The sequence below is a fragment of the Yarrowia lipolytica genome, chromosome 1B, assembly GCF_001761485.1.
Source record: "Yarrowia lipolytica chromosome 1B, complete sequence".
NCBI classification, from domain to species: Eukaryota; Fungi; Ascomycota; class Dipodascomycetes; order Dipodascales; genus Yarrowia; species Yarrowia lipolytica.
Window position 1 is genome coordinate 1,348,288 of NC_090771.1, and position 25,235 is coordinate 1,373,522.

Genomic DNA, 25,235 nt, shown 5'->3' on the forward strand with positions numbered 1-25,235 from the left:
ATTCTCATCACTACAATCACATCCAATTTGACATGAATCGACTCCAGATTTTGAAGGGCAAGATATTCCAGGCCCCAATGGCTGGTGCGACGAATCCTGCGTTTGTGGCCAAGAGCAGCAATCTGGGATTTGTGGGCAATCTCGGGTGTGGATACATGATGCCGTCTAAGATCAGTGAGGGCATTGAGGAGATCAAGAAGGAGACAAGCAAGCCGTTTGGAATCAATTTGTTTGTAACAAAGGGGGTTCCTGACTATGAGTCGGTGGTTTCCTCGGACAAGAGCATTTTGAAGGCCATTGAGACAGTCTATGCTTCTGCAGATGTGTCTTTCAGTGCTCCTTCGTATCCGTCCTGTGTTCCTCCTTTTGACAAGCAGCTCGAGGCAGTGTTGCAAAACCCGCCTCCCATTGTCTCCTTTACTTTTGGAATCATCTCTGCGGATCAGGTGGAGCAGTTGCATGCCAAAAACATTATTGTTATTGGCACAGCTACAAACAGAGAAGAGGCTGTTTCCTGGAAGCAGGCTGGGGCTGATGCCGTTGTTCTGCAGGGCCGAGAGGCTGGTGGTCATCGAGGAACGTGGATTGGGCCTGAAAAAGATAGTTTGTTCAAGCTGGACGAGTTGATTGAGGCCACCAAGGACGTGGACATTCCTATTATTCCTGCTGGAGGAGTTGCTACTATTCAGAGAGCCAAAGTTCTTCAACAGAACCCCCGAGTGCTTGCGGTCACTGTAGGAACCGCCCTGCTCATGTCCCACGAGTCTCCTCTCTGTGCGGCTCACAAGAAGCATTTTGTTGAGCTGTCTCAGCCGTCTCAGGTCGCCAACACTTTCGCCTTCTCTGGCAAGATGGCCAAGGGTGCCAGAAACGGCGTGTTTGACGAGCTGGAGAACAAGTACTATCCTTATCCGATTCAGCATTACTTGACAAGTGGTCTACGAGCTGAGGCTGCCAAGCAGCAGAAGACAGACTATTTGGCAATGTGGTGCGGAGATGGAGTGGTTGAGAGAAGTGAGTTGAAATCTCTGGAGGAGTTGGCCAAGGAGTTTGAAGTAGAGAAGTAGTTGAACAGATATATGTTAGTTCGAACCCACGGTGTCTTCTGTACAATGGAAGTCAGCTTGTACATACTTAGTGTATAGTGCCATCATGAATGAATGCCACTGGGTGAATGGCTAGCTTTAGCTCAAAAGAATGATACAGTACCATGACATATAGAGCAATAGATAGGTCTTAGACCGCGATTTTTACATCGTTTTACGTCGGCAACGAGCTGTTAACTTCAACTAGTGTTTCTTTCCCTGTATATGGACATTAATGCTATGAGTGTCAAAAAGCTACCATTCCAACCGAGACTTGGCTGCACGTCGTAAAACACCTCATTTGACCCATTCAAGCCAGTCTGCACTTCCTATTTCAGCCCTCAGGAGCTGTTTCACGGACTTACCGAGGGTGGTATGGTTTGAACCTCTTCGAGTATAGTTTGAGGCACAGAATGGTAACCGCTACCTCGACTTTTTGTACTTGGCAAAGGTATTTCTGTCTCAAGATTGCTCGCGTCTCACATGCCTTCCCCGGAATGAAATGCCATCCAATGTCTTCTGTACGCCAGGGGTGCGAGAGTATACGAGTGATTTACGAGTGTCTGAGATGGTACGTGAGAGACGCCGAGTAGTTATCTCGCAATGTGGAGTTATCAACGGACTCTGGTGACAGTTAGCACCTCTCTGAACATGTTTGCAACTTTTTCACTTCATAAAAGCCTAGATTGCTACCCTCACACTCCAACCCCAGAATGTCTAAATAGACCTAGGTACGGACTATCAATAGGTCGGCTAGCATCATCTATAGCCCGGCTATTAAGAGCAAAGATGTGATGCGCTTGATAAGCAGTCGGCGGTAAAGACTTGTCCACCACAAGTCCAAAGAACGACCTTGCGCAGACCCACAGACCCACAGACCCCACTTTACGGAATGCACCTTGAGCGTGTCTGAGACATGTCTTGCTACTTGAGCGACATGTAAGCGCTTTGGAAGCGGCAACATCTAAAGTCTGTGTTAATCCGATACATGTGATTCCCGGTCGCGTCTCGGACACCACATATGTGAGCTACAAGTACTCGTACAAGTTCAAATGTCTCATTTCCCCACACCTTCCTGCTCTACGTTGATGAAAATGTCTCAGAGGGCTGGAAGGTCGCACCGGCTGCAGACTTGTCCACCTCCAATCTATCTATCCCCATCATGTCTCCATCATGTCCCCATTAATCTCCCACAGCAACCTCTGTCCGGACATTGTAGTATCTACGTCGTACATCCGTCGCCATAATTTCTTGTTTCAACTTTGTGCCTATCTATCGCCTCCATCACACGGCCAACTATCATCTAACTAACTTCTCCACATATACTTAACCTACAGACCAAACTCTAAAAACAGTGGTACATGACATGAACCCTACCAAAAGTCTAAACGTCTTCCTTGCTAATTGTAACTTTACTGTATCATCGACGATCGAATAATGAGCACAAGAGCCCAACTATGATGCGGGTGGCCAAAAGATACCCCTTATACACAATCGCTCTGTTTAATAAGCATATTTCGCCGCTTACGAGGCTAAAAAACGCGTAAAAGCGGGATGCATGGCTCACTTTAACCCCCCCGGATAATCTTGGCGTCTCCGAAAATCGCGGCAGGCCCAAAATGTGGTTTCCGCGCCGTGCAGCAAACCTGTGTGAACCGCACATGCCAGAAACTTTTTTCATAATGTCACGTCCAGGTGATTAGGTTAGGGTTAGGGCAGGCTGAATGCGTAGCAGAGTCTAGAAGCAGGGTTTCGAAGGTTAAGGTTTTAATTAACTTTGTGTTACTAAGCCGCATAATAGTTGTACAGGAGAAAAAATATTTTTTTGGTTAGGTTTTGTTGGGTTTTGTTGATGACTGAGTGTGTGAACTTGAAGGGTGGCTCGGGAATGTAGTAAGGGGTGGTCACGTGGTGCGATCACGTGATGGGAGAAGTGTTGGTTTGGATGAGTGAGTAGCTGATTTCAAACTAAACTGACCTGTATACGAGATATTTTCAAGTAATTAGTAAGGTGTCTTGCGTGGGTTAGTTGGCTGTTGAGCTACAGTAACTATATCTAATCAATAATACTTATGATCTTCAATACGAACTGGTAGGTCTTGTGTAAAGTCGGAGAGCATGATAAAGCTCAGATATGGGGAACCAATCACCAAAGAGAACACTAGTTTTGTATGGCTGATTTTGAAAACAAATAAATCATAGTATGTACTTCTATTGACTCACTTCCCTCTCTCTCGGTGTGGGTGTATAGCTTAGTATATATGTCTTAGTATATATGTATGTACTGTATGTATTGATGCCAGATTGTACAATGAGAACTCCACGAGAAAACTAGCACCTCTGGGGTCGGCTTAGGGAATCTACAATAACGACCAGAGATGGTAGTAGGGAATTGCGAGGTTGGTAGTACTGTACGGTTTTGGGGAGGGAGTGCGGGCGAAGATGGTGGTGAGTAGTAGACGTGGGCGTCTCAAACAAGTTAACGATTGGACTTTCTACTGGATAACCAGGTATTGAATTCCAAGAATTCCATTGTGAACAGCTGGGGGTCGCCAGTATTGGTTTTTGAGCTGTTGTGGGCTCCTACGATTCCATCGAATTGATTGTTGATGAAGAGAGACGTTGGAAAACTTGACAATCATATATATCTTGAAGTCGTCTGTATATGTTACTTTAGTAGCAGATAAAGGGTAATGAAAGGATTCGTTGTGAGTATCAATGGTAGGAGTATTGTACTTAAAGCACTTCATGATCCCCTACAGTTTATCCAAATGTATCCATTATGTATGTACTATAACAGTAAAGATACCAGTTGTTTTGTTTGGCTGGGCCGATTTTTTGTTCATACCTGATCCTTCACCACATTAATCTCAATTGAAACTTGTTTTCACGACTTTATACACAATGGATGAGGGTCTTCGGTAAGGTATCAGCGATATATCTGCCTGGTTCAGTGTACATGCCGTGTAGACACTACGAACTCCATGTACATACATGTCATTTATCGCTGCTTCCTATTTCGATTCTACACTCACGAACAAGAACATTCTGGACCTCCTGATTGGTGTCCGGGGAACCACCCTGGGAAGAGCTGGACTAACCATTGAGGTAGATGGAGCCATACAGTTACTGGTGAGAACTGGTGATATAACTAGAAGAGCTTCACGGTCCTACTACGCCAGCACTGGTCCTCGTTCAGTGCACCTGCTGTAAGTCTAGAGCCACTTGTACTTCTCACCTTGACCAATAAGGGAACTCGAGATGACTAACCACAGTCGTAAGATTAATTGCCCGTCTGATGATTGTCAGCGTATCAGTGAATACTTCTTTAGCTGCCTCAAAAGCAATTTTCAGAATAGTGAGTCTGTCTTATCATGGGCTATAAGTACTTGAGGAGGATTAGATGACTAGCAGACAGTTACAACTAGTATACAAATATTGTATAGCGGAAGATCTGTGACACCAAATGAGAATCTTTTGAATAACTGATACATTTTATATAACGAATACATTAGCGACTTCCGCATCACTTGCTAGGGATGTTTCGACACCGTAACCCCAATCAATGGAGATTAGGATAGAACACAATATCAGACCAGGGAAATCCACTTACTGAGTGGAATCACCACCACGAAACAGAACAAGTTCTCTCCAGTCAGCAGAATCATCATCCCACAATAGCAGACCACTGGAATTGCGACACACTACAATGCGATCCACTAGAATAGCGCGCCACCACAACAGTGAATAACTCTTCAACCAGGAGCCATCAAGAAGACAACCAATCGACCTCCCTACACCCCAAACCCGAGCTGAGCCTTTATATTATCATCACACCCGTCACGTGACTCAACAATCACCGAGTCAAGGTCCGTCGCCGTGTGAAGTCACGTGACCAACCTTCTTTCGCATCCCGCGCCTCGCCAATGACTAAGCTATACATGGATTATGCAAGGTTGACTCAACTTATTTTTGCTGTTGATTTCCAGAATGTTCTATTTGGGATTTTGGAAAATTTGAAAGGGCCATAAGGGGGGGAAACAGTCTGAAAATATCGTTGAAATGTGATTGCAGCGGTTAATTCACCTCTACCGCTTCTTATTGTCTTTTCAGCCACGCCAAAACCCCCAACTCCAAGGGTTACCCTACTGCATATGCAGATCGAAGCAAATCAAAATTATTTCCAAGTACATATACTCTTGATTGTGCAGCACCAGAGAGACGGTACAACAATACGATAACAAATCGACAAATCGTCACCAAGCCTTCAATCTACAAAAATCAACATGGCTGACTACGACGGAACCATTACCAAGCTAATTCCCAAACACACAGCTCCCAAGATTCTGTGCTGTCACTGTGGCAATGCCATGGTGATGCGAAACGACAGCACATCTGGAGAGGCTGGTAAGATCAATCTGGGAGTGGCCAAGAACTCGGGAGCCGCTCTGTGCGACGACTGTATCATGGCCCAGATCGACATTACTGAAAACATTCCCAAGAGCGCCGCCGAAAACATTCTGACCATTTGCAAGAATTGCGCCAAGGTCAGCTGTCCTCCTGGCCGGGCGTGGATCATTGCGCCCCAGGAAAGCAGAGAACGTCTGGCTCTGTGTCTGAAGAAGATCAAGGGTCTGACATCTTCGGAGGTACGGCTTGTGGACGCACAGTTTCTGTGGACCGAGCCTCACAGCAGGCGTAACAAGGTCAAGGTGACTGTTCGAGGCGAGTCCCCTCAATTCCCCAACATTACTGTCCAGCAGGATTGTGTCGTGGAATTCACAGAGGGAAGTGGCCAGTGTCCCGACTGTGCCAAGAGTTTCACAGCCAACAAGTGGACGGCACAGGTGCAGGTGCGACAAAAGGTGGACCATAAGAAGACTTTTTTCTACCTTGAACAGCTCATTCTCAAGTCACGAATGGACGACGAGTGTATCTCCATCGAGGAGGCAAGAGAGGGTCTCAACTTTCTGTTTGCCTCCAAGCATGCTGCTGCTCGGTTTTCCGAGTTTGTCGGCTCAGTGGTGCCCTGCAGAATCAAGCAGTCTGAAGAGCTGGTGAGTACAGATACTCATACCGGCCACTCCACCTTCAAGTTTACTTTCTCCATCGACATTGTTCCCATCTGTCGAGAAGACCTGATTGTGTTGAGCAAAAAGCAGGCCACTCAGATTGGTCTGTACAAATCCCGAGTGGTTCTGTGCTACAAGATCGGATCGACCATTCATTTGATCGACCCCAACTCGCTGCGAACTGCTGATGTCACTCAGCAGCAATTCTTCCGGGACCCCTTCACTCCTGTGGTCACCTCTACTAGCGGAGGAAAGTCGTTGACTAAGTTCATGGTTCTGGACTGTGAGATCATTCTGGATCCCTCCGTGGACGTGACCGAATCCTTTTCGCATGTCTCTGCCAAGCACAAGCTTGCAGAGGTGACGTTGGCTCGAGAGTCCGATCTCGGCGTCAACGACCAGCAGTATGTCATTCGAACACACATTGGCGCCATTCTGCAGCCTGGAGACACCGCTCTAGGATACTTTATGGGTAACACAAACGTCAACCACGATGAGTGGGAGAGCATTCCCGAAGAGCAGCGTCCCGATGTTGTCTTGGTGAAGAAGTACTACGGCGAGAAGAAGAAATCTAAGAAGAGCCGAAACTGGAAGCTGCGACGAATGGCCACCGAGTATAACGAGGCCGACGACAACCAGAAGAACGCCCATCCTTCTGCACCTGGAGGAGCCGAGTACGAGGAGTTCCTCAACGAGCTGGAGCAGGATCCCGAGCTCCGAGGCCAGATTGACATGTACGCCAAGGATGTTGAGAACGGTACTGAAGAAGGAGATGAGGATGGAGACGAGGATGGAGATGAGGATGACGGAGACTACGATGATGAGCTGGACGTCAAGCTGGACGAGCTCAAATTGGAGGACATGGATGAGGAGCATGTGGTTGAGGAAGAGGAGGTCAAGGAGGAGTAAGAAAAGAGGAAACGGTGACGCACATTGGGGGTGTATAGATAATTGCATTTATTTATAATTGTTTGTACAAGTACTTGTAGACAACTGACTTTGATTGGTCGCTCTTTATTGAAGAAGATGTTGAGCTCATAATATGTTGGTGTAACAGTTTTGACGTAGTTTAAGCACATGTACTGGTGGGATTGAGGTTTGTTGCGACAACTCTGTGTCATTTAGCACCATTATTCTCTCTTCTCAAGTCACTCCCATACCTCTACTCGCACTTTGACATGGTCGTCTCCCTCATCTCATTTTTAGCTCAGTAATTATGCATATGTTGTCCTGCACTCCACCACCATGGCTCTTGTCTCGAGCAACTTCGGCATTGCTCTTTTCACGCTCCTCGGGTCGCTGGCGATATGGTTGTCTTTTGCGCGATATCAGCTGGACGTAGACACGTGTGTGGTGCCACGAATGTGGGTGGCCTATTCTCCAATTGAGGGGCTTACAACTGAGCATTCTCGACTGGCTGAAAAGTACTCCTTGTACCTGGTGAAATCGACGCCCTACGACATTCCGCTGCCGGTTCGACCCTCGGGTGTGCCTGTTTTGTTTGTGCCGGGAAACGCCGGCAGTTATAGACAGATTCGATCGATATCCGACACTTGTCGAGAACTGAACGAACAGTATGGCGGCTCTGAAATCGACTTTTTTGCGCTGGATTTCAACGAGGCATACTCGGCACTGCATGGCCGCACGCTTCTGGACCAAGCAGAATACCTGAACGACGCTATCAACTACATTTTGCAAATGTACAGAGATAACGGAAAGGATGTGTCTTCTGTGATGCTTCTAGGACACTCTATGGGAGGAGTGGTATCTAGACTGGCCATCAGTTTGGACAACTACAAGCCTGGAACTGTCACCACCATTTTTACCTTGGCTTCTCCCCATCTCGTTCCCCCAGCTACCTTTGATGGAGACATTCAAAAAGTGTACAACCGAATGAACGACTTCTGGCGGTCAAACTACGCTGATTCGGACAACAACTCGCTGAGTGACATGACTGTGCTTTCCATCGCTGGCGGAAAACGAGATACCATGGTGCCAAGTGACTACATTAGCTTGGATTCCGTTGTACCTTCTTCCCATGGACTATCGACTTTTTCCAACTCGATCAACCGTGTGTGGACAGGCATTGATCACGATGCAATGATGTGGTGTCATCAACTGCGACGCCAGATTGCCATTGCTCTTATGAACGTGATTGATCGGGATGTGAATGGTAGAATGGAGGTGTTTCGAAAGGTGTTTAGTGGCACGCAGACACTTTCAGATGCAGAGGAAGACTTTGAGGATGTGGAGGTGACTCCCGTGAAACATGGACTACACCAGAAACTAGAATCAGGCTGGTATTATGGGGAAAACGTCCAGGTTATGACGACACATACGGTAAACCAGGAGTCTGCTTTTGAAAGCTACGAAATGTCTTCTGGATCTCTTCTCAGAGCTTTCGAATGTCGCTCCAAGTCTGGATCTTCGTTCAAAGGATGCAGAAAGATCTTCCCTTTGCTTGTCCCTGGAAGCAATGACGCTGTTATTGCCTTCGCTGAAACTGAACATTACCTTCTTTTGGATGTTTCTTCTTCTTCAGACTGGATCTCCATCGATCAGGTGTCTCAGAAGAGCGCTAGCTTCGACTTTGTCACCGGAGCTACAATCTCCACTTCCAATACCATCTCCACTGATATTTCCTTCCCCAAATTGACTTCTGGACTCGTTTCTTACAAGGTCAGTGTCTCGAAGGGAGTGCAGCTTGTTCGACAATACGTTCAACAAAATTCTAGTCGAGTATACGACTCTAAGTACCTTGTGCCTCACAACGGGGTAGTTGACGTATCGTTCCATGGAGATGTCCCCTTTGTTCCTTATTTTCAGTCATCTCCTCTTCATCTACAGGTCTTTGGAGGGGGTCATGTGACTATCCGGGTGGACTGGATCGGTTCTCTGGGTAACCTATTTATGCGGTATCGCATTCTCTTCATTTCTCTTCCTTCTGCTATCTTGTATGCAATCTTTTTGGTACAGTTCCATGCAGGTACTGCCAGGTTTCTGTCTCTTCGACAAAGTACAAGTATCTTTATTAACCGTTACCTACTTACTTCATGCTTGGCTGGGTCTGGTATTGCCTATTTGACGGGACTTTCACAAGTCAGAGACTTTCTACATCTCATTCAGATCCCTATTACCAAGACCTTTGCCGTTGACCCTTCATACACTAAGAACGACTTGTTTTTAGGACTCAGCGGAGTCTCTGGGACAGTTCTGGCACCTATCTTCACTGTCTTCTCCACCGGTATGGTTGTTTTGATCACAGAACTGGTCATGGGATTGACTTCTCTTCTGTCCTTCTGTTTCAAAAGCACTACAACTGCCCAGTCAGAGTCAGAATCAGGCGACCCTATCAGCGATCTTTTACACAAGAGAACTGTTTTTGTGGCTGTCATTTCTGTTCTGGTTCTGCTGTTCTTTCCCTACCAGCTGGCCTTTACTCTGGCCACTGTGGCTCTTCTGGTGATGACTGCGTACTTCAAGTCCAACAAAGCTCCGCAGGAACAATCATTCAACAACTACATTTCCACCATCTGTGTTCTCATGACTTGGACATGTATCATAAATGCTCCTGTGCTGGCAGTCTGGATTCAGGGCATTGTTGTTCAGCGATCAATGACCTTTTCTTCCCATCACAACCTCGTTTCCATTCTCCCCACACTGCTGTTTGTGGAAAACCTATCCTTCAGGCGTATTCCCAGTGGTTCTTCCATCACTTCTCTCTTGTTGGCATACACCAGTCTGCACTGTTTGTTCTATGGAATGATGCAGGCATTCATGATCCACCATGGATTCAACCTGTTGGCCACCTGGCTCCTTTGCATGTCCTACAAAAAGGTCTTTTTCAAGTCCAAGCATGAGTAACCAAATCGATGAAACAAGTGGAGTGCGAAGAGGGTGACTATAAGTAGTGAGTGCAGTAGCTACTTTAGTGAGCTGGGAGCCTTGGGTCTAAAAGTGGCAAGTAAAAGAGTCTTAGACGGGTGTAAACGTATGATAAGTTCTATAACCAGTTCAATTTCCTGTAACTATTCGGTATCCCTATAATTCCACAAATATATGTCATATTCCTCTCCCCATATTGCCCTTCGCTTACATAATCATCCGATTAAACTCTGAGTTTATTTGAAAAAAATCCTGTGGGTGCATGATCAAGTTTTCAGTTTGGACTTTTTATACCACAATTCACTAAAAGCACAGCACAATGTCTGGAATTCCCACGATTGTGACGTTGGACGAGCCGCTGAGCGTGTTGGCCGTGCCCGATTCTGAGCTCAAGAAGCAGGCTCTTGCCAAGGTCAAGGAGGCGCTGGACCCTCTCTCAGAGCAGTACTCGGTGCTTGATCAGATTCATGTTCAGGATATGGATGCTGAGATGGTCTGGGCTCAGGCCAAGATGGTTATCGATGGCGTTTGTGATAAGATGATTGGCGAGGTGTTTCCCAAGTACGGCAAGATCCAGCCCGACAGCGAGCAAGAAGATGAGGAAGAGGAGAGTGACGACGAGAGCCAGTATGAGAGCGCTCAGGAGGAGGTTCCTGGAGAGGAGGTTGTTGGCGAGGAGGAGGATGAGGGAGTTGACGTCTTTGACGATGGCGACGAGGACGACGAGGACGATACTGAGGAGGACAACGAAGGCAGCGATGTTGATATGGACATGGATAATCTTGTTGATGATTATGAAGATGAGGAAGAAAAGGAAGACGACGACGAGGAAGAGGAGGAGGAGGAGGAGGAGGAAGACGATTCTGGAGGGGAAGAAAAGCCCGATAAATTCGGTCTCAATGATGGCTTCTTCGATATCGACAAGTTCAACAAGCAGATCATGGCCATGGAGGCTGACAACTTTGGAGAAGACGGACCCGACTTTGATTGGAACAAAGAGCTCGGCGAGCAGAGCGACGACTCGGTCGACGATATCAAGTACGACGACTTTTTCGGCAAGGCCAAGTTTGACAAGAAGCTGCAGTACGAGCAGCGGGTTGCCAAGCGACAAAAGCTTGCCGAACAGGCTCTGGAGAACAAGGATGAGGAGTCTGACGATGAGTCTGACAACGAGGCCGGTTCTGACGACAACGAAGCTGACTTCGACATGGAGGGATCTGGGGACGAAAACGAATACGAGGACATGATCAACTCTGTTAAGAAGGATCTGTTCGAGGAAGATATTGCCGAAGACACCCCCGAGCATCTGTCGACGTTTGAGAAACAGCAACGGGAAATCATGAAGCAGATTGCCCAGTACGAGAAGGAAAACGTGGGCGAAAAGAAGTGGACCCTTAAGGGAGAGGCTCGAGCAGCCCAGCGAACTAAGGACTCGCTGCTGGAGGAGGATCTGGACTTTGAGCGGGGAGCTAAACCTGTTCCGGTCATGACCCAGGCCGTCACCGAGTCGCTGGAAGACATGATCAAGGCCCGAATCAAGAGCGGCCAGTTTGATGACCTTCCGCGACGTTTCTTTGACGACCTGCCTCAGTTCAAGAAGAGCAAGCTCATCGAGGTCTCTGAGCAAAAGTCGCAAAAGTCTCTGGCTGATCTGTACGAGGCTGAGGCTATGGGAGAGACCGAACCATCGACGACGAACGAGCCCCCTAACGAAATGCGAGACGCTGCCCATCGAGAAATCGAAGACCTATACGCCGACGTTGCCTACACCCTCGATTCTCTGTCATCTTGGACCTACAAGCCCAAACCCACTAAATCCATCCAGATTGTCACCAACGCTCCTGCCATCTCCATGGAGGAGGCCCAGCCCCAGGCTCTGGCCCAGGAGGAACAGCTGGCTCCCCAGGAGGTTTACAAGCCCGAGGTTGCCGATAAGAGAGAGCGACTGGCTGGCTCGACTGGCCTTCCTCAGACCAAGGCTGAGATGACCCGAGAAGAGCGAAAGCGAGCCAAGAAGAAGGAGAAGATTGCCCGAGGAAAGCAGTTGGCAGAGAAGGAGGAGCGACAGCGATCTCTTGCGGTGCATTCCAAGGAGGGCGATGCCAAGGGCTCCAAGGCCCAGGTCATGGAGACTCTGAAGCAGGGTAATGTTACGGTGATTGGAAAGAGAGGCGAGAAGAGAGGACTAGATGGAAAGCTGAAGAGGGATCAGAAAGCCAAGGATGGTTACAGTCTGAAACTGTGATCGAAGCGAACAAAAAGTCCAGTTACAAATTATATAATTGATAGAGCATGTTTATTGAATGGCTGTAGGTAGAAGAGTTACGTATTTTTGAATATGGGTAATTACAAGAGCATACACAGCTGATGACGACCAACCTTGCCCTTGGAGTTTCCAATACTATGAAACACAGGTTATTCCCTGGAGTTTACACACCAGCCACGATCGATGTTCTAGTATGAAACCATTCTGTCGTGTGTCTAACACTCTTCGTCTATCAACGCCCGAGACAAGCTGAAACACAGACGACCTCGTTGAACGCACCCCATTTACACGCTTCCAAAGCCGATTCAGAGATCTACTTGGGATTTTTGGTGCTCCGGTTACCCGTTGCTGTCCGTGTATCGGTTTACTGTTTCTTACCCATCTCATCCCTTCAGGCAAGTCCAACGGGACCCCTGCTTATGTCCGACTACTTCCGACGATAGAGCAGCAAGAGTAAGGATATGGGGTTGTTGTACGACGGGAATGTTGCGTAGCTATTTTCAGGGGGTGTAAGGTGGTGCAAGGGGTCGAGGGACGACCCTCCGAGACAACTATTGTTGCACATTCAATTACCGGAAACAGAAAGTACAGGAACAGGCACACCATTCCAATCACCCTGCAACAAGGCGATTGCAGATACCCCCTTTCTTCCATTTCGAGCTTTCCAGATCCCTTCAAGTCCTCTCTGACCAAAGAGGTAAGCGGACCTTACCGAAAGATATCCTGTTACTGCCTAGGGGGACCACCACACCTTCATTATATAAATGAGCCGTCTTCCAGAGTCTTCATTCACCATCCACTTCTGTCACTAATGAAACTGTCCAACCCCACCCTTATCGCCATTCTGGGCACCCTGGTGTCTGCTGCTCCCGTCGACGTGGAGGTAGAGTCCCCCGAGTCTCGGTACTCCAACTACGCCTACCCTTCCTCGGACTACCACTACTCCATGGAGGCTGCCAATGAGAACCACCCCACTCTCCACCACCGACAGATCTACCAGCGAAACGGCCATCTGTACGTTGGAGGTAACCCCCAGGGGTACTCTGAGGATGGTCAGCCCGCCGACTGGCCCTGGAACCCTGCCCACAAGGATCTCAAGGTTGCCAACCAGAACCGACCGTTCGTGGTTTTCATCGACTCCCAGGGCAACCTGAACGCCGAGAACGACGATGATTCCGAGCAATACCACATCACGATCGATCCCTCCACCTCGGCGATGCGAATCAACGTTGGCGACTCGCCCAGCCATACTTCGGACCGACATTGGGGTGTGGATCGAACCTTCAACCAGATGTCCACTGCCCGACGTAACTTCAAGACGGACCAGTCGGACGCCATTGCCTATGCCTGTGTCATCAACCGAAGCCCCGACCAGCGATGGCAGGCAGCCCGAAACCCCACCTACGATCAGAAGTACGAGGACATTCAGTCTGAGGAATCTGAGGCCGAGGTCGGTGATGCCACCAAGGAGTTCAGCTACACAGAGACCAACAAGAAGCAGATCTGGTACAAGGAGACGGACGTTGATTCTCCTCCCTCAGACACTAAATACACTCCTCCTCAGTATTCTGCGCCTCCTAACAACGAGTACAAGACTCGGCCAGCCGTGGACCCCGAGTACCAGTTGTACATGTCGCCCGATACTCGATTTGCCTGTCCCAACGGCGAGCGAGCCATCACCGTCCAGCTCCAGGGTCGGGACCAGACCGGCCACTCAATTCGAAACCCCTTTAGCCTTGTTGCCGATCGATCTTCTTCTCAGCTCGACGGCATGGTTGTCACGGTTGATCGAGATGGCCAGACATGGCTCCAGAACACCTCCACTGCCAAGAGACGAGCTTTGTCCGCCAACATTGCTTTCCACGGTCAGCTGGTCGACGTCAACGAGAACAAGTTCATGTACGCTCACCCCGATAACCAGGCTCTGCGACTGGGTCAGGCCCATAACGTTGCCCAAGGCGCTGTTGCGTTTGGCGTGACTTCCAACGACTCTGGAAACGTGCTCATGATGAACGACTCCGAGCGTGCTTTTGTGTGTCTGTCCAACCCCGATGCCCAGGGCTTCAAGCTCTTCTGGGGCAAAATTGACCAGGTGGTGTGTGCCGGAGGCGCTCCTACCGCCGTTCGACTGGTGGCCAAGTACGAGTAATCTGGTGCGAGTAGATTAATACTCTGATGTTTCGATTCCTGGGAGTTTTTCTGTGACAACAATATCGGTTTTTATCCCCTTTAGTTTAATGTGATTTGTAGTATGATAAGTGGAAGGAGATGGTGGAGGGAGAATGGGTGTGGAGTGCACTGGAATAGATGCTACCTTGTAGTAGCAGAGTTGTCATTGACGAAAGAATGAGTAGACGGTTAGAACGTATGGGTAGTCATTTGTATCACTCAGTATCATGTCCCATGTCCTTTGGTGGTATCCCTTTGTTATTGATGATATTTTAGTGAGTGGTGTGTAAGAAAGTATCAGTTCTGAGGCTCCACTTCGAGTTACAGTATCTACAAGCATTTTGTTGAACAATAGTTGAAGAAAGTGGAGCTAACAAGTCTCCCTAAAATAGTAATATTTCATATTTTTATCACTTTAATCGGTACTTGAAGATCTATTAATCACCGCGAAAAACAAATAAATACAGATATATCCCCTCAGTTGTTCGACTTTACCAGAAATCGATTTCGACAATGCCCAACTTCCCATCAGACTTCTCTTTTGTTGAAACTTACTTGGCCAGTTATCTGTCCATAACAGTTTTAAACTAGTCACTCAACACTTTCTGAATCCTTTCTGAACCACATTTATCGACCAGATGTGTGTATGAAACCGGTATAAAACTACAGCACCACGATACAGATATACGAACCACCCACTTACCATTCCCTACTTGCGCCCACGCCAACCATCTCCATGCACAAGTCAGCTGCTACATGTTTCAAGTACCTCTGACGTCATGTCAACTCTAAGCAGAGGGGTGAGTGAAACATGGGGTGACTGGAGGGGATGGTGGACGTGATCTGAAGCTGAATTGGACTCGAGGAGTACTTCCAAATGTGCTCGAATGCCCGTAACCTACCTACATTCCAGCAGCTACAATGTCGCTCCACCTGCTATTTCAATCTCTATAAAACTTCCTTGTTGATACTTGCACTCGTCCACTTGCCACTATACACCCCTTTCAAACTTAGTCGTCTTTGAGTGCATTTTTGAAAGGTGCCTAAATCCACGAAAAAAGGCGTTTGAGAGCTGATTGCCGGGAAATTTAAACATTTCGTGTCATACATTTGATTCGCAAATACTCCATCCCTCTATCATCTCTATTACCCCGTCCAAACCTCCCCCTTTTCCCGTCGTCAAGGCCATTTTTAAACATGCATTGAACCCTACAGAGTGCAGGAACCATGCTTATCCGAGCACACACACAGCAATATTGTACAACCATGTGGATGTACAGGTATAAGTATATATAGATGTATATATATAGATGAAGATCCTCCGAAACTCTTCTTCAACACCATGCTTTTCACCAATCTCGTCCTCGCAGCTCTGGCGGTTGCTGCTCCTGTTGCCCAGACAGCAGACTCAACCGCAGATATCTCTAAACAGCCCAAGTACAAGTACCCCGAGTCCGACTTCTACTTCAATCTGATTTCCGACGATGGGCAAGTCACCGTCAACTCGAGTGGCCTGACACTGGGATACACCGGCAAGGACACTTCGGCCTCTGGAAACGAGTTCAACATTGATGACGACGGGTTCCTCAACTACAACAACAAGGAGTACGTCTACAGCGGCCACATTGCATTCGACCATACCAACAAGGCCGTTCTGGTGCCTGGAAAGGGTAATCCTGACAACAAGAGCGACTCTTCCCCCTTTTCTGTCAACGACGCCTTTGGAAAGAACCTCCTAGCCTTCGACTCTTACCCCGTAGCCTGGGGATGTCCTGGCTTCAACGGCACCTATGATATCTACAGATACGGTTGCGGCAGTAACTGTCCAAAGAACGAAAAGGGAGACGACAAGGGTATCGCCAAGCCTCTGTTTGTGAACGAGCTGCCCGGATACTCGTACCGAAGGCCCTTTGCTCTCGAGAGCCAGGACATGTTGCAGCTTGCTGTGGTAGATGATGGTATCGAGGCGCAACATGGAAACTTCTCCAAATGGAACCTGGCTTACAATGGTCAACTGGTGGAGCTTGGAAGCAGTCGATTCGTCAAGGTCGACGACCAGGGAAAGTTCACTCTGACTGCTCCTAACGATATTGGAGCTGCTTCTACCGGTTTCATGAAAGTCGGAGATAAGTTGATGTACAACACCAACGATGGCTTCCACCTGGAGACCATTGGTGACCAGCTGTATTCTGTTTATGCTGACGGAGACGACCATCTCAAGATCGTGGAGATTCTGAGACACTAATCGAGTGAAACATCAGCATATCCACTCTGTTCTCTGAGCCGTTGCTCTATTCGCTTCTAAAGTGATTCACTGACTACAGTAATCACTTCCCAATTTACGATACCTAGGATTTATTAAATACAAACTGCATTAAATGGCCAACTGATACCTGTGGATTCGATTTTGTTAGTATTGGTAAAGGGCATGTATATCTTCAAGTATTGGTGATGTAGTTACGTACCCGTGCTTGTATTTGTGTTTGTACTTGATTTATTGGAGGGAATTACAATACTTACTCTCCAGCTATTAAATATGTGATACTCGTATATATTGCCTGTCCGTATTTTGGCGGGATCATCATGTTGACGATAGACCTGGAGTTATGCAGATCAATGTGGCTTGTAAGGATATGTCCAACCTGGCATATTTGGCAGGAAAAAAGCCTGTGTGTTGCAACCGGTGTATTCTCCCCATCTTTCTGATCAAATGGATATGCCGGAATAACCATTTTTCCAGCTGAAAGACTACAGAGACCTTTCTCTCCTTCATTGTAGCCAATAATCTGCACCTAAATCATAAGCTATAGGAAAGAGGACCTCAAACTCGGAATAGTTGTGTGAACACCACATTATCTGATTAAATAAATCAACTGTCCCATGTGTCAATACCGCATCCCTATCCTCCATATACCACCACCTGTCCCCTAGCCGAGTTTAGACACGTCCTGTTTTTCCGAACTTGACCGTTAATGTCTCAAAGGAGTTAGATCCAACTTAATTTCTGCCATGAGGGAGATACCACCAAGGAGAGTAGCATTGTACTCATGCTGTGTGGCAGCAACAGATAAGCGGCATTTGCTACGGTTGACTTTAGTGCGCCCCCTGCTTTTGTCCAACTCGGCCGATAGCTGTTTGCTATTGCTCCGCCCATGCATAAGTCTACAAGCACCGTACGAGTAGTTAGTACGTGTGTTCGGGTTCGTGTTGAACTGAAGTTCGCTACCCTGCAATTGCGTGGCGTGTGACATGTGTACAAGGTCCGTCGGGGTCATTTTGATCACATGACCTATGCGCAAATGGCATTCACTACTACATGCTTGCATCCATCTTCCACAATCCCACCATTGGTTAACACGTTCGAAGCGAGTTATTTTGCGTTTCTCGCTTACCTGTGAAAGTTTACCAGAGTGTATATCAATGTGTATATAAATATCCGAAGGGTGTGTGTAAGGAAGGATTGTAACCTTACGCCCCGACAAGTACAATGCATCTGGTGGTCAAGGCTCTCGTGGCGGCGTTTCTGGTGGTCAATGCCAAGAACATCACCTTTTCGTGGCACATTCGCTTCTTCTACTACTTTTACCGGTACTGTGTGCTTCCCAAATGGCTGGGGTACGGTGTCAAGGATAAGCCCGCGTCTCCGTTTGCAGAGCGGCGATATGACACGCGGTGCACGCTGATGGAGTGCGACATCAACGTACACAAGAGCAACTCGACCTATTTTGCCGATCTGGACATTGCTCGAAGTGATCTCATGATCTGGCTGCTCAACAAGTTCCTGCGAGACACCCACAAGGCCAACGGACGATGGGCCTATGTTCCGGTGGGCTCTGTATACTGTAACTTCAAGAAGGAGATCAAGCCGCTGCAAAGGTACACAATTGTGTCGCGAGTTCTGGGCTGGAACCAGAAGTGGCTGATTGTGGAGTCTCGGTTTGAGATTGGATCCAAGAAGAGCCCGGTCGTGGCTGCCACTGCGCTGACCAAGTACGTGGTCAAGGACAAGAGAAAGACCATTCCTCCTTCCGAGGCGTTCAAGATGACTGGATTCAGTGAAGGTCAGTGTGCTGAGGGCCTCGTGCGGTTTGAGAAGATGCAGAGCTTTATGGATGTGGAGGCGATCGAGGTTCAGGGAGAGTAATGCTTCAACCAAACGGGGACTCCGAAGGATGTTTGGATGGTATGGAACCCCTTTTCAAAGACAAACCCGAGTTCCGCTGGACTTATCAGACTGTCAGCGTTGTCATTATCATGGCATTAGACTGACGACTGTAGGTCCCTACCACTCTCCAACAACCCCCGACTAGACAGTGATGAGACCAATGCCGTGTATAAATGCACTGGTTTAAGGACATGTACTTCATAACATATAGAGAAGAGATGACTTAGAAGTGAGCTGTCCAAGGTCGCATGCGACACCAGTAATGAATTGGACTGGATCTGTCGGTGGAGGACCACCCAGTAGATAGCGTGTTTGATCTGTAGGTGCTCTCCTAGTCTGAACTAATAAAAGGTGTTTCGGAAGAAGGTATTGGAACAGAGTCTGGTGTTGAAAATTCGTTTATAATCCCGATATTGAAATACTTGGACTTGAATATTACATTTTTCATTTGTTTCAAATGTTCCGTCCAGGTGCAGATAATGTGAGCTCAGCATGAATTGTGGCACTGTAGCCAGTTTGTTGTTCATGTCGTTGTTTCGACATTTCAGTTCATTTATTCGACTTTTTCACTTTTTCAAGTCTGCTAAATATTCAAAATTCTACTCGCCAAAAATCGACTCGTTAAAAATCGACTCGTTAAAAATCGACTCGTCAAAAATCGGCTAGTTCAAAAGTCGGTTGTTCTACATATCGCCAATGTGCACTCTGCTCTCCAGCTACAGTACAAATATCAATATAAAAGTCCATGGGAAGTCTGATCACGTGACTCCATATGGATTATTTCTGAGAATCTACCGATTCCCTCGTTTTGCCGGTCTCAAACTCTCCCTGGCTGCGCTTCTCTACGGCACGATAAAGATGGCTCCAGTTGGTTGTAACCTCGGCAGGAGGAGATCGGCAAAGCTGAAGATGATTGATGCATGTGGCGTTTTTGAAGGAACTACCGGCAGGGTTTGTTGGTGTTAATGTGAACACAGCTTTTTTTTTGCTTAATAAGATCTCCAAACACGTTCAAAAAACACCCACTAGTTAAAAGCTCAGTTGGACTACCTATTGTTCCTTCTAATATACAGTAGACTGCTCGTACAGTAGTCTCTCTAATCGATCGGTGTCTCAATGTCTCACCGTTACCGGATACGCTTATGGTCGATTGAATTGCCAATGGAATTATCGGTGGAAATTCATGGAAAACCGGTTTCGGCGAGCTCGAAATACACCCCGCTATCGTACAAGTCGAACGAATATCAGGCGCCCAGACAGATCGATTCAAGTAGGGAGAAGAGTGGAACAACTTGTAAAGAATGACTGATGGTGACGCTCGGGCCCAGGCTAGCACTGACCATCAAATCCATCTTATCGATCTGCTTGAATCTACAAGTAGGAGGGTTGGAGTGATTAAGTGAAACTTCTTTAACGGCTCTATGCCAGTTCTATTGATATCCGAAACATCAGTATGAAGGTCTGATAAGGGTGACTTCTTCCCACAGATTCGTATCAGTACGAGTACGAGTACCGGTACTTGTAACAGTATTGATACTAAAGGGAAACTACAACGGTTGTCAGCGTAATGTGACTTCGCCCATGAACGCAGACACGCAGTGCCGAGTGCGGTGATATCGCCTACTCGTTACGTCCATGGACTACACAACCCCTCGGCTTCGCTTGGCTTAGCCTCGGGCTCGGTGCTGTTCAGTTAAAACACAATCAAATAACATTTCTAGCTCTACTTTTTAGAAGGCAGGCCGTCAGGAGCAACTCCGACTCCATTGACGTTTCTAAACATCTGAATGCCTTCCTTACCTTCAACAAACTGGCAGGTTCGGGCGACAGTGTAAAGAGACTTGATGAAGTTGGTGTCGTCGTGTCGGTAGTGCTTGCCCATGACCTTCTTGATCTTCTCAGTGGCGATTCGGGCGTTGTAGAAGGGAATTCGAGACACGTAGTGGTGCAGAACGTGGGTCTCGATGATGTCATGGAAGCAGAAGGAGCCGATGAAGCCAAACTCTCGGTCGATGGTGGCGGCGGCTCCTCGGGTGAAGTTCCACTGGTCGGCGTGGTAGTGGGGCAGAGTGGGGTCGGTGTGCTGCAGGTAGGTGATGGCCACGAGCCAGTGGTTGACCCACAGGTAGGGGATCAGGTAGTAGAGGGTGACGGAAGCCAGGCCCCATCGGTTGATGGAGTATGCGATGACGGACATGGTGATACCAATACCGACGTTAGAGATCCAGATGTTGAACCAGTCCTTCTTCTCAAACAGCGGGGCGTTGGGGTTGAAGTGGTTGACAGCCCATTTGTTGAGCTTGGGGTACTTCTGTCCGGTAACGTTAGACAGCAGATACAGAGGCCATCCAAACACCTGCTGGGTGATGAGGCCGTAGAGGGTCATGAGGGGAGCGTCCTCAGCAAGCTCAGACCAGTCATGGGCGCCTCGGTTCTCCATAAACTCCTTTCGGTCCTTGGGCACAAACACCATATCACGGGTGAGGTGACCAGTGGACTTGTGGTGCATGGAGTGGGTCAGCTTCCAGGCGTAGTAAGGGACCAGCATGGAGGAGTGCAGAACCCATCCGGTGACGTTGTTGACGGTGTTAGAGTCGGAGAAAGCAGAGTGGCCACACTCGTGGGCAAGAACCCACAGACCGGTGCCAAACAGACCCTGGACAATGGAGTACATGGCCCAGGCCACAGCTCGGCCGGAAGCCGAGGGAATAAGAGGCAGGTACGCGTAGGCCATGTAGGCAAAAACGGCGATAAAGAAGCAGTCTCGGGCCACGTACGAGTAGGACTTAACGTAGGACCGCTTGTAGCACTCCTGGGGAATGGCATCCAGAATATCCTTGATAGAGTAGTCTGGAGGAGTGAACTCGTTGCCAAAGGTGTCGTAGACGGGCTCGGACACCTTCTCAATGGGCTTAATGAAGGCCGTGGGGGGCTGCACGGCCACCTTGCCGGTGCCGGTGTTGGTCTGCGTGGTCGAATCCATTTCTATGGTCGGTCTGTTGGAATACGAGAAAGGGACTCAGGATGCCGACCGGTATATATTTCAATGTCTTACCTCGAGTTTAAACCCACTAGGCTTTTTTTTTTCTCCCTGTCAATCCACCAACCTTTTTGGCCTGGCGTGACTGACTTGGGGACAAGCAAAAGCTGAGGGTAAACAGAGGCACACCCGAGGTTATATGTTGAGGGCCAATGTCAAATTTTCCTCCTAATCCTGAGAGCCCCTCTAACACCAGCACGCATCTACCTCTTGTATATAACTACGGGCCCCGCCTCTCCTAACCGCCACTTTAACACGCTCGTACTCCTCGTCTGTTACCACCTGAAAAACGCATAATGCGCATGTGCGGATTGGCCAAGAGAGCTCCGAACGGAACCGCCCGGGGTATACTGCTGCTCTCAGCGTGGATAGTGTGGAGGGACCACGTCTCAACCGTGACATGGGTCGACTTATGGCGGGGGGGAGAGTGAAAGAACCAGTTACACGTGCACGTGAAGAGGGGAAGACCTTGGACGTGTTCACGTGACTACGTCGGTTCTACATGAATCCAACGTCTCTTATTTCGTCATGTGCTACTACATGACCCCCATTGGCACGACTCTCTCTCTGTGCTGCCACTACTTGACGACTATGTCCGCTTGTTGACTCGTTGAACAGGTGTCCGATGAATAGCATGGCTTCTCAACAGGCCATGCTTAAAGTTAGAGTTGGGAGATGTCGTTCCGAACCTTGTGGGCGGCGGTGTGGAAAGATAGAGAGTACAAGACAACCAAACTCTTGGAGCCTTTGGCTCGTAAAGAGAGCTCTTCCGGTCCATCGACGAAGAAACGCAGCGTTGAAAGACTGCCAGAAGCGGCAGTCACCGCCGTATCTGAGACATTGATCGTACACACTCTTGCACAAGGGCTATGCTTAACTACTTGTACGGGTACAATGGTTCTGGAACATACAACACAATGGGCAACTTGATACTTGTATAGTTACAAGCACGGTCCCATTGTAACATGTGTCTCATTTGTTGGGTGAAATGAACTGAGGATGAGATGATGTGTTATTGCTCCTGATGTTTGGGGAGGGGAGGAATATGGGACTGTTGGAGCCACGCAACAGGTGGAAATACAGCTCCTCACTTCCTATATATAGTACGAGTGTCCTCGCACACTCTCCCAGTCTCTCGTCACACCCCTCAGAGTCCACTCTTCCGCTCTACTACACCTCCCTTCATCCACTTACAGTAAACTTCGTTCTCGTTATCGCGGGGACCTGATCAAACTCTGTTAAAACTTTTTCCCGAGCCTAAAAAAAAGGAGATGGAGGCTCGCAACATGTGACAACAGCGCAAGTCCAAGAGCAAGGCAGTTGAATCAAGTCCTGTGTCATTATTCGATTGATTTCGCGCTTATTATTTCACCATCGTCACCGCTCTATCGCACGCCACTAACACGTGACTATCACCCTTGCTCCTCTCCTATACGTGGTTGTTGGGAAAAAGATGCCGATGAGCAGACAATGCAGTCACCATGCGGTCCGAGATTTGGTCTGCCTGCCTGCCGCCGAAACAACCGCCCGCTACAGGAACGGAACAGTCCGTGCACTTGCCTCATAACTTCTCCCGTCCGTTTCCGTGCTCCAACGGTCTAACGGCTTTAACGGATATGAAGGTACCAGAGGCCATATCCCTCACTTTTAGAGTTGCACTTAGAGTCGTTGGTTGGACTAACCGAGTTGGACTCGAGCTAAGGATGCATGGTGGTAATTGTTTGGTTGTGTTGAGATGACACGAATCGTACTGTGCCCGAATGGTACAGGCTTGTTTCAGCGAGTTCTAGACAGGAGATTGGTGGATATTTTGCGAGCGCTGAGTGTTTTCTGCCTCAAAATAGAAACCCAAATGTCCGCGTTGAAGAGACGGTTGGAATGGTATCATTCATATTTCTTTTGCGTGAATTTGCAGAAGTAGAAACGAAAGGGAAAAAAAAAAAAAAAATGATAGTTGGTTAGTATAGATTTGCACACTGGTGTACGTTTTGAGATACGTGGCATGAAAAGATACTACGTACATGTACAATACAGCTTGGTTGGTATATTTATATAGGTACTGGTGCCGCTACTTGTTTGTCACTCCAGTTCTCTAGTAGTACTCGCACTTGTACTTGCTTGTACTTGTACCTGTACTTGTACATACTATAAGTCCCACTAAGGTCTGTTCTGTATACTCCTATGTTACTCAACCTTGTCTTTACATATCAACTGCTCCAACATCCACAGAGATACCTGACTCGAAATATATACAGAAAGATAACGTGCGGTGCCAGTTTCAGACGCTAGTGATACTCCACTTTCAACAACTAGCACTACGATTCCCGATACCAATCCGATACCAATCCGACCATGATGAAAGCAGCTTTCACAACAGGATACGGTGGTCCTGAGAAGATCGAGTACGCTGAGGATCTGCCAAAACCCCAGCTTGCCGACGAAGACCACGTCATGATCAAAGTAGCAGCTGCCTCGCTGAATCCCATTGACGGTGTTCGAAACAGGGGCTATCTGCGGTTCTTAGTGTCCGACAAGCACCCTCATATCTTCGGGTACGACGTGGCAGGCGTTGTTGAGGATGCGGGCCCTAAGGCAGACGGGTTCAGCGTGGGTGACAGAGTCTACAGTCGGATCCCACTTGGCCCTCAAGGTACTGTGGCGGAATATGTGAGTGTCAAGGGAGAGTTTGTATCACTTGCACCTTCAAACGTGTCTCTTTCCGACGCCAGCAGTTTCCCTCTGGTGGGTTTGGCTGTGGTACAGGCTTTTCGAGCTGGCAACCTGAAGAATGGCCAGACCATCTTCATCTCAAAAGGTGCTGGTGGAGTCGGCACTTTTGCGATCCAGCTGGCCAAACATGTGTATGGCTGCCACGTCATCACAACAGCCACCGAGGACAAGGCGCAGCTACTGCGGGACCTGGGCGCAGACGTTGTGATTGACTACACAAAGGTGAATTTTCGCCAGGTGGTCAAGAACGTGGACTTCAGCTTCGACGTGTCCAACGAGCCTTATGCCCACGCCGCCATCACGAAGCGAGGGGGCTACGTGGTTGCTCTGAGAGGTATTCCGTCTCCTGAAGCTATTCACGACACGTTCAACTATGAGGTTCCGTTTGTGCTCGCCAAGGCGCTCAAGGTAGTGAATGTTACTGCATACGCCATTCGACGGCTATATGGAGTGCAATATCATGCTTTCTCGGGTCGACCTTCCGGAGCCGATCTGGCTGAAATCAAGGAGTACATCGAGAAAGGCCAGATCAAGCCCGTTATTGATACCATGTTTGATATTCGCAATGCCCGACAGGCCATGGAGAAGGTGGAGGGTGGTCATTCCACCGGCAAAGTCGTTGTGAGGGTTGATACTAGTGTTGACATGTAGCTTTATCACAATATAGGGGTCAATAGATATGCATTAAAGACTGTCAGGTTTGAGTATACTATAATAACACTTCAAATGCCCTATCACCCCTGAAAATCCATCTCCTACCAGTAGCTACAAGTAGACGGTGCCTGTGAGATGCATGTGTGTACATATTGTAGCTTAGGACCTC

The 25,235-nt window shown here is 48.1% G+C and overlaps 9 protein-coding genes across 9 annotated transcripts; 8 read left to right on the top strand and 1 right to left on the bottom strand.

Annotated features, from left to right (window-relative positions):
- Positions 1 to 32: 32 nt before the first annotated feature.
- On the top strand, positions 33 to 1,067 carry YALI1_B13483g (uncharacterized protein; the record flags this gene model as incomplete). The annotated part of the gene is made up of 1 exon (XM_500700.1): positions 33 to 1,067. The coding sequence occupies one exon, from the start codon at positions 33 to 35 to the stop codon at positions 1,065 to 1,067; it is 1,035 nt and encodes a 344-aa protein (XP_500700.1).
- A 4,304-nt stretch (positions 1,068 to 5,371) lies between these two features.
- On the top strand, positions 5,372 to 7,066 carry YALI1_B13536g (uncharacterized protein; the record flags this gene model as incomplete). The annotated part of the gene is made up of 1 exon (XM_500701.3): positions 5,372 to 7,066. One exon carries the CDS (start codon positions 5,372 to 5,374, stop codon positions 7,064 to 7,066), a length of 1,695 nt encoding a protein of 564 aa, XP_500701.1.
- A 336-nt stretch (positions 7,067 to 7,402) lies between these two features.
- YALI1_B13556g (uncharacterized protein) lies at positions 7,403 to 10,021 on the top strand (the record flags this gene model as incomplete). The annotated part of the gene is made up of 1 exon (XM_500702.3): positions 7,403 to 10,021. One exon carries the CDS (start codon positions 7,403 to 7,405, stop codon positions 10,019 to 10,021), a length of 2,619 nt encoding a protein of 872 aa, XP_500702.3.
- A 340-nt stretch (positions 10,022 to 10,361) lies between these two features.
- YALI1_B13586g (uncharacterized protein) lies at positions 10,362 to 12,287 on the top strand (the record flags this gene model as incomplete). The annotated part of the gene is made up of 1 exon (XM_500703.1): positions 10,362 to 12,287. One exon carries the CDS (start codon positions 10,362 to 10,364, stop codon positions 12,285 to 12,287), a length of 1,926 nt encoding a protein of 641 aa, XP_500703.1.
- Positions 12,288 to 13,119: 832 nt separating this feature from the next.
- On the top strand, positions 13,120 to 14,457 carry YALI1_B13614g (uncharacterized protein; the record flags this gene model as incomplete). Its single annotated transcript, XM_500704.3, has 1 exon — positions 13,120 to 14,457. The coding sequence occupies one exon, from the start codon at positions 13,120 to 13,122 to the stop codon at positions 14,455 to 14,457; it is 1,338 nt and encodes a 445-aa protein (XP_500704.3).
- Positions 14,458 to 15,819: 1,362 nt separating this feature from the next.
- YALI1_B13641g (uncharacterized protein) lies at positions 15,820 to 16,722 on the top strand (the record flags this gene model as incomplete). Its single annotated transcript, XM_500705.3, has 1 exon — positions 15,820 to 16,722. The coding sequence occupies one exon, from the start codon at positions 15,820 to 15,822 to the stop codon at positions 16,720 to 16,722; it is 903 nt and encodes a 300-aa protein (XP_500705.3).
- Positions 16,723 to 17,964: 1,242 nt separating this feature from the next.
- YALI1_B13662g (uncharacterized protein) lies at positions 17,965 to 18,621 on the top strand (the record flags this gene model as incomplete). The annotated part of the gene is made up of 1 exon (XM_500706.3): positions 17,965 to 18,621. The coding sequence occupies one exon, from the start codon at positions 17,965 to 17,967 to the stop codon at positions 18,619 to 18,621; it is 657 nt and encodes a 218-aa protein (XP_500706.1).
- A 1,744-nt stretch (positions 18,622 to 20,365) lies between these two features.
- YALI1_B13699g (uncharacterized protein) lies at positions 20,366 to 21,625 on the bottom strand (the record flags this gene model as incomplete). Its single annotated transcript, XM_500707.3, has 1 exon — positions 20,366 to 21,625. One exon carries the CDS (start codon positions 21,623 to 21,625, stop codon positions 20,366 to 20,368), a length of 1,260 nt encoding a protein of 419 aa, XP_500707.1.
- Positions 21,626 to 24,034: 2,409 nt separating this feature from the next.
- On the top strand, positions 24,035 to 25,063 carry YALI1_B13723g (uncharacterized protein; the record flags this gene model as incomplete). The annotated part of the gene is made up of 1 exon (XM_500708.3): positions 24,035 to 25,063. The coding sequence occupies one exon, from the start codon at positions 24,035 to 24,037 to the stop codon at positions 25,061 to 25,063; it is 1,029 nt and encodes a 342-aa protein (XP_500708.3).
- Between the last annotated feature and the right edge of the window lie 172 nt (positions 25,064 to 25,235).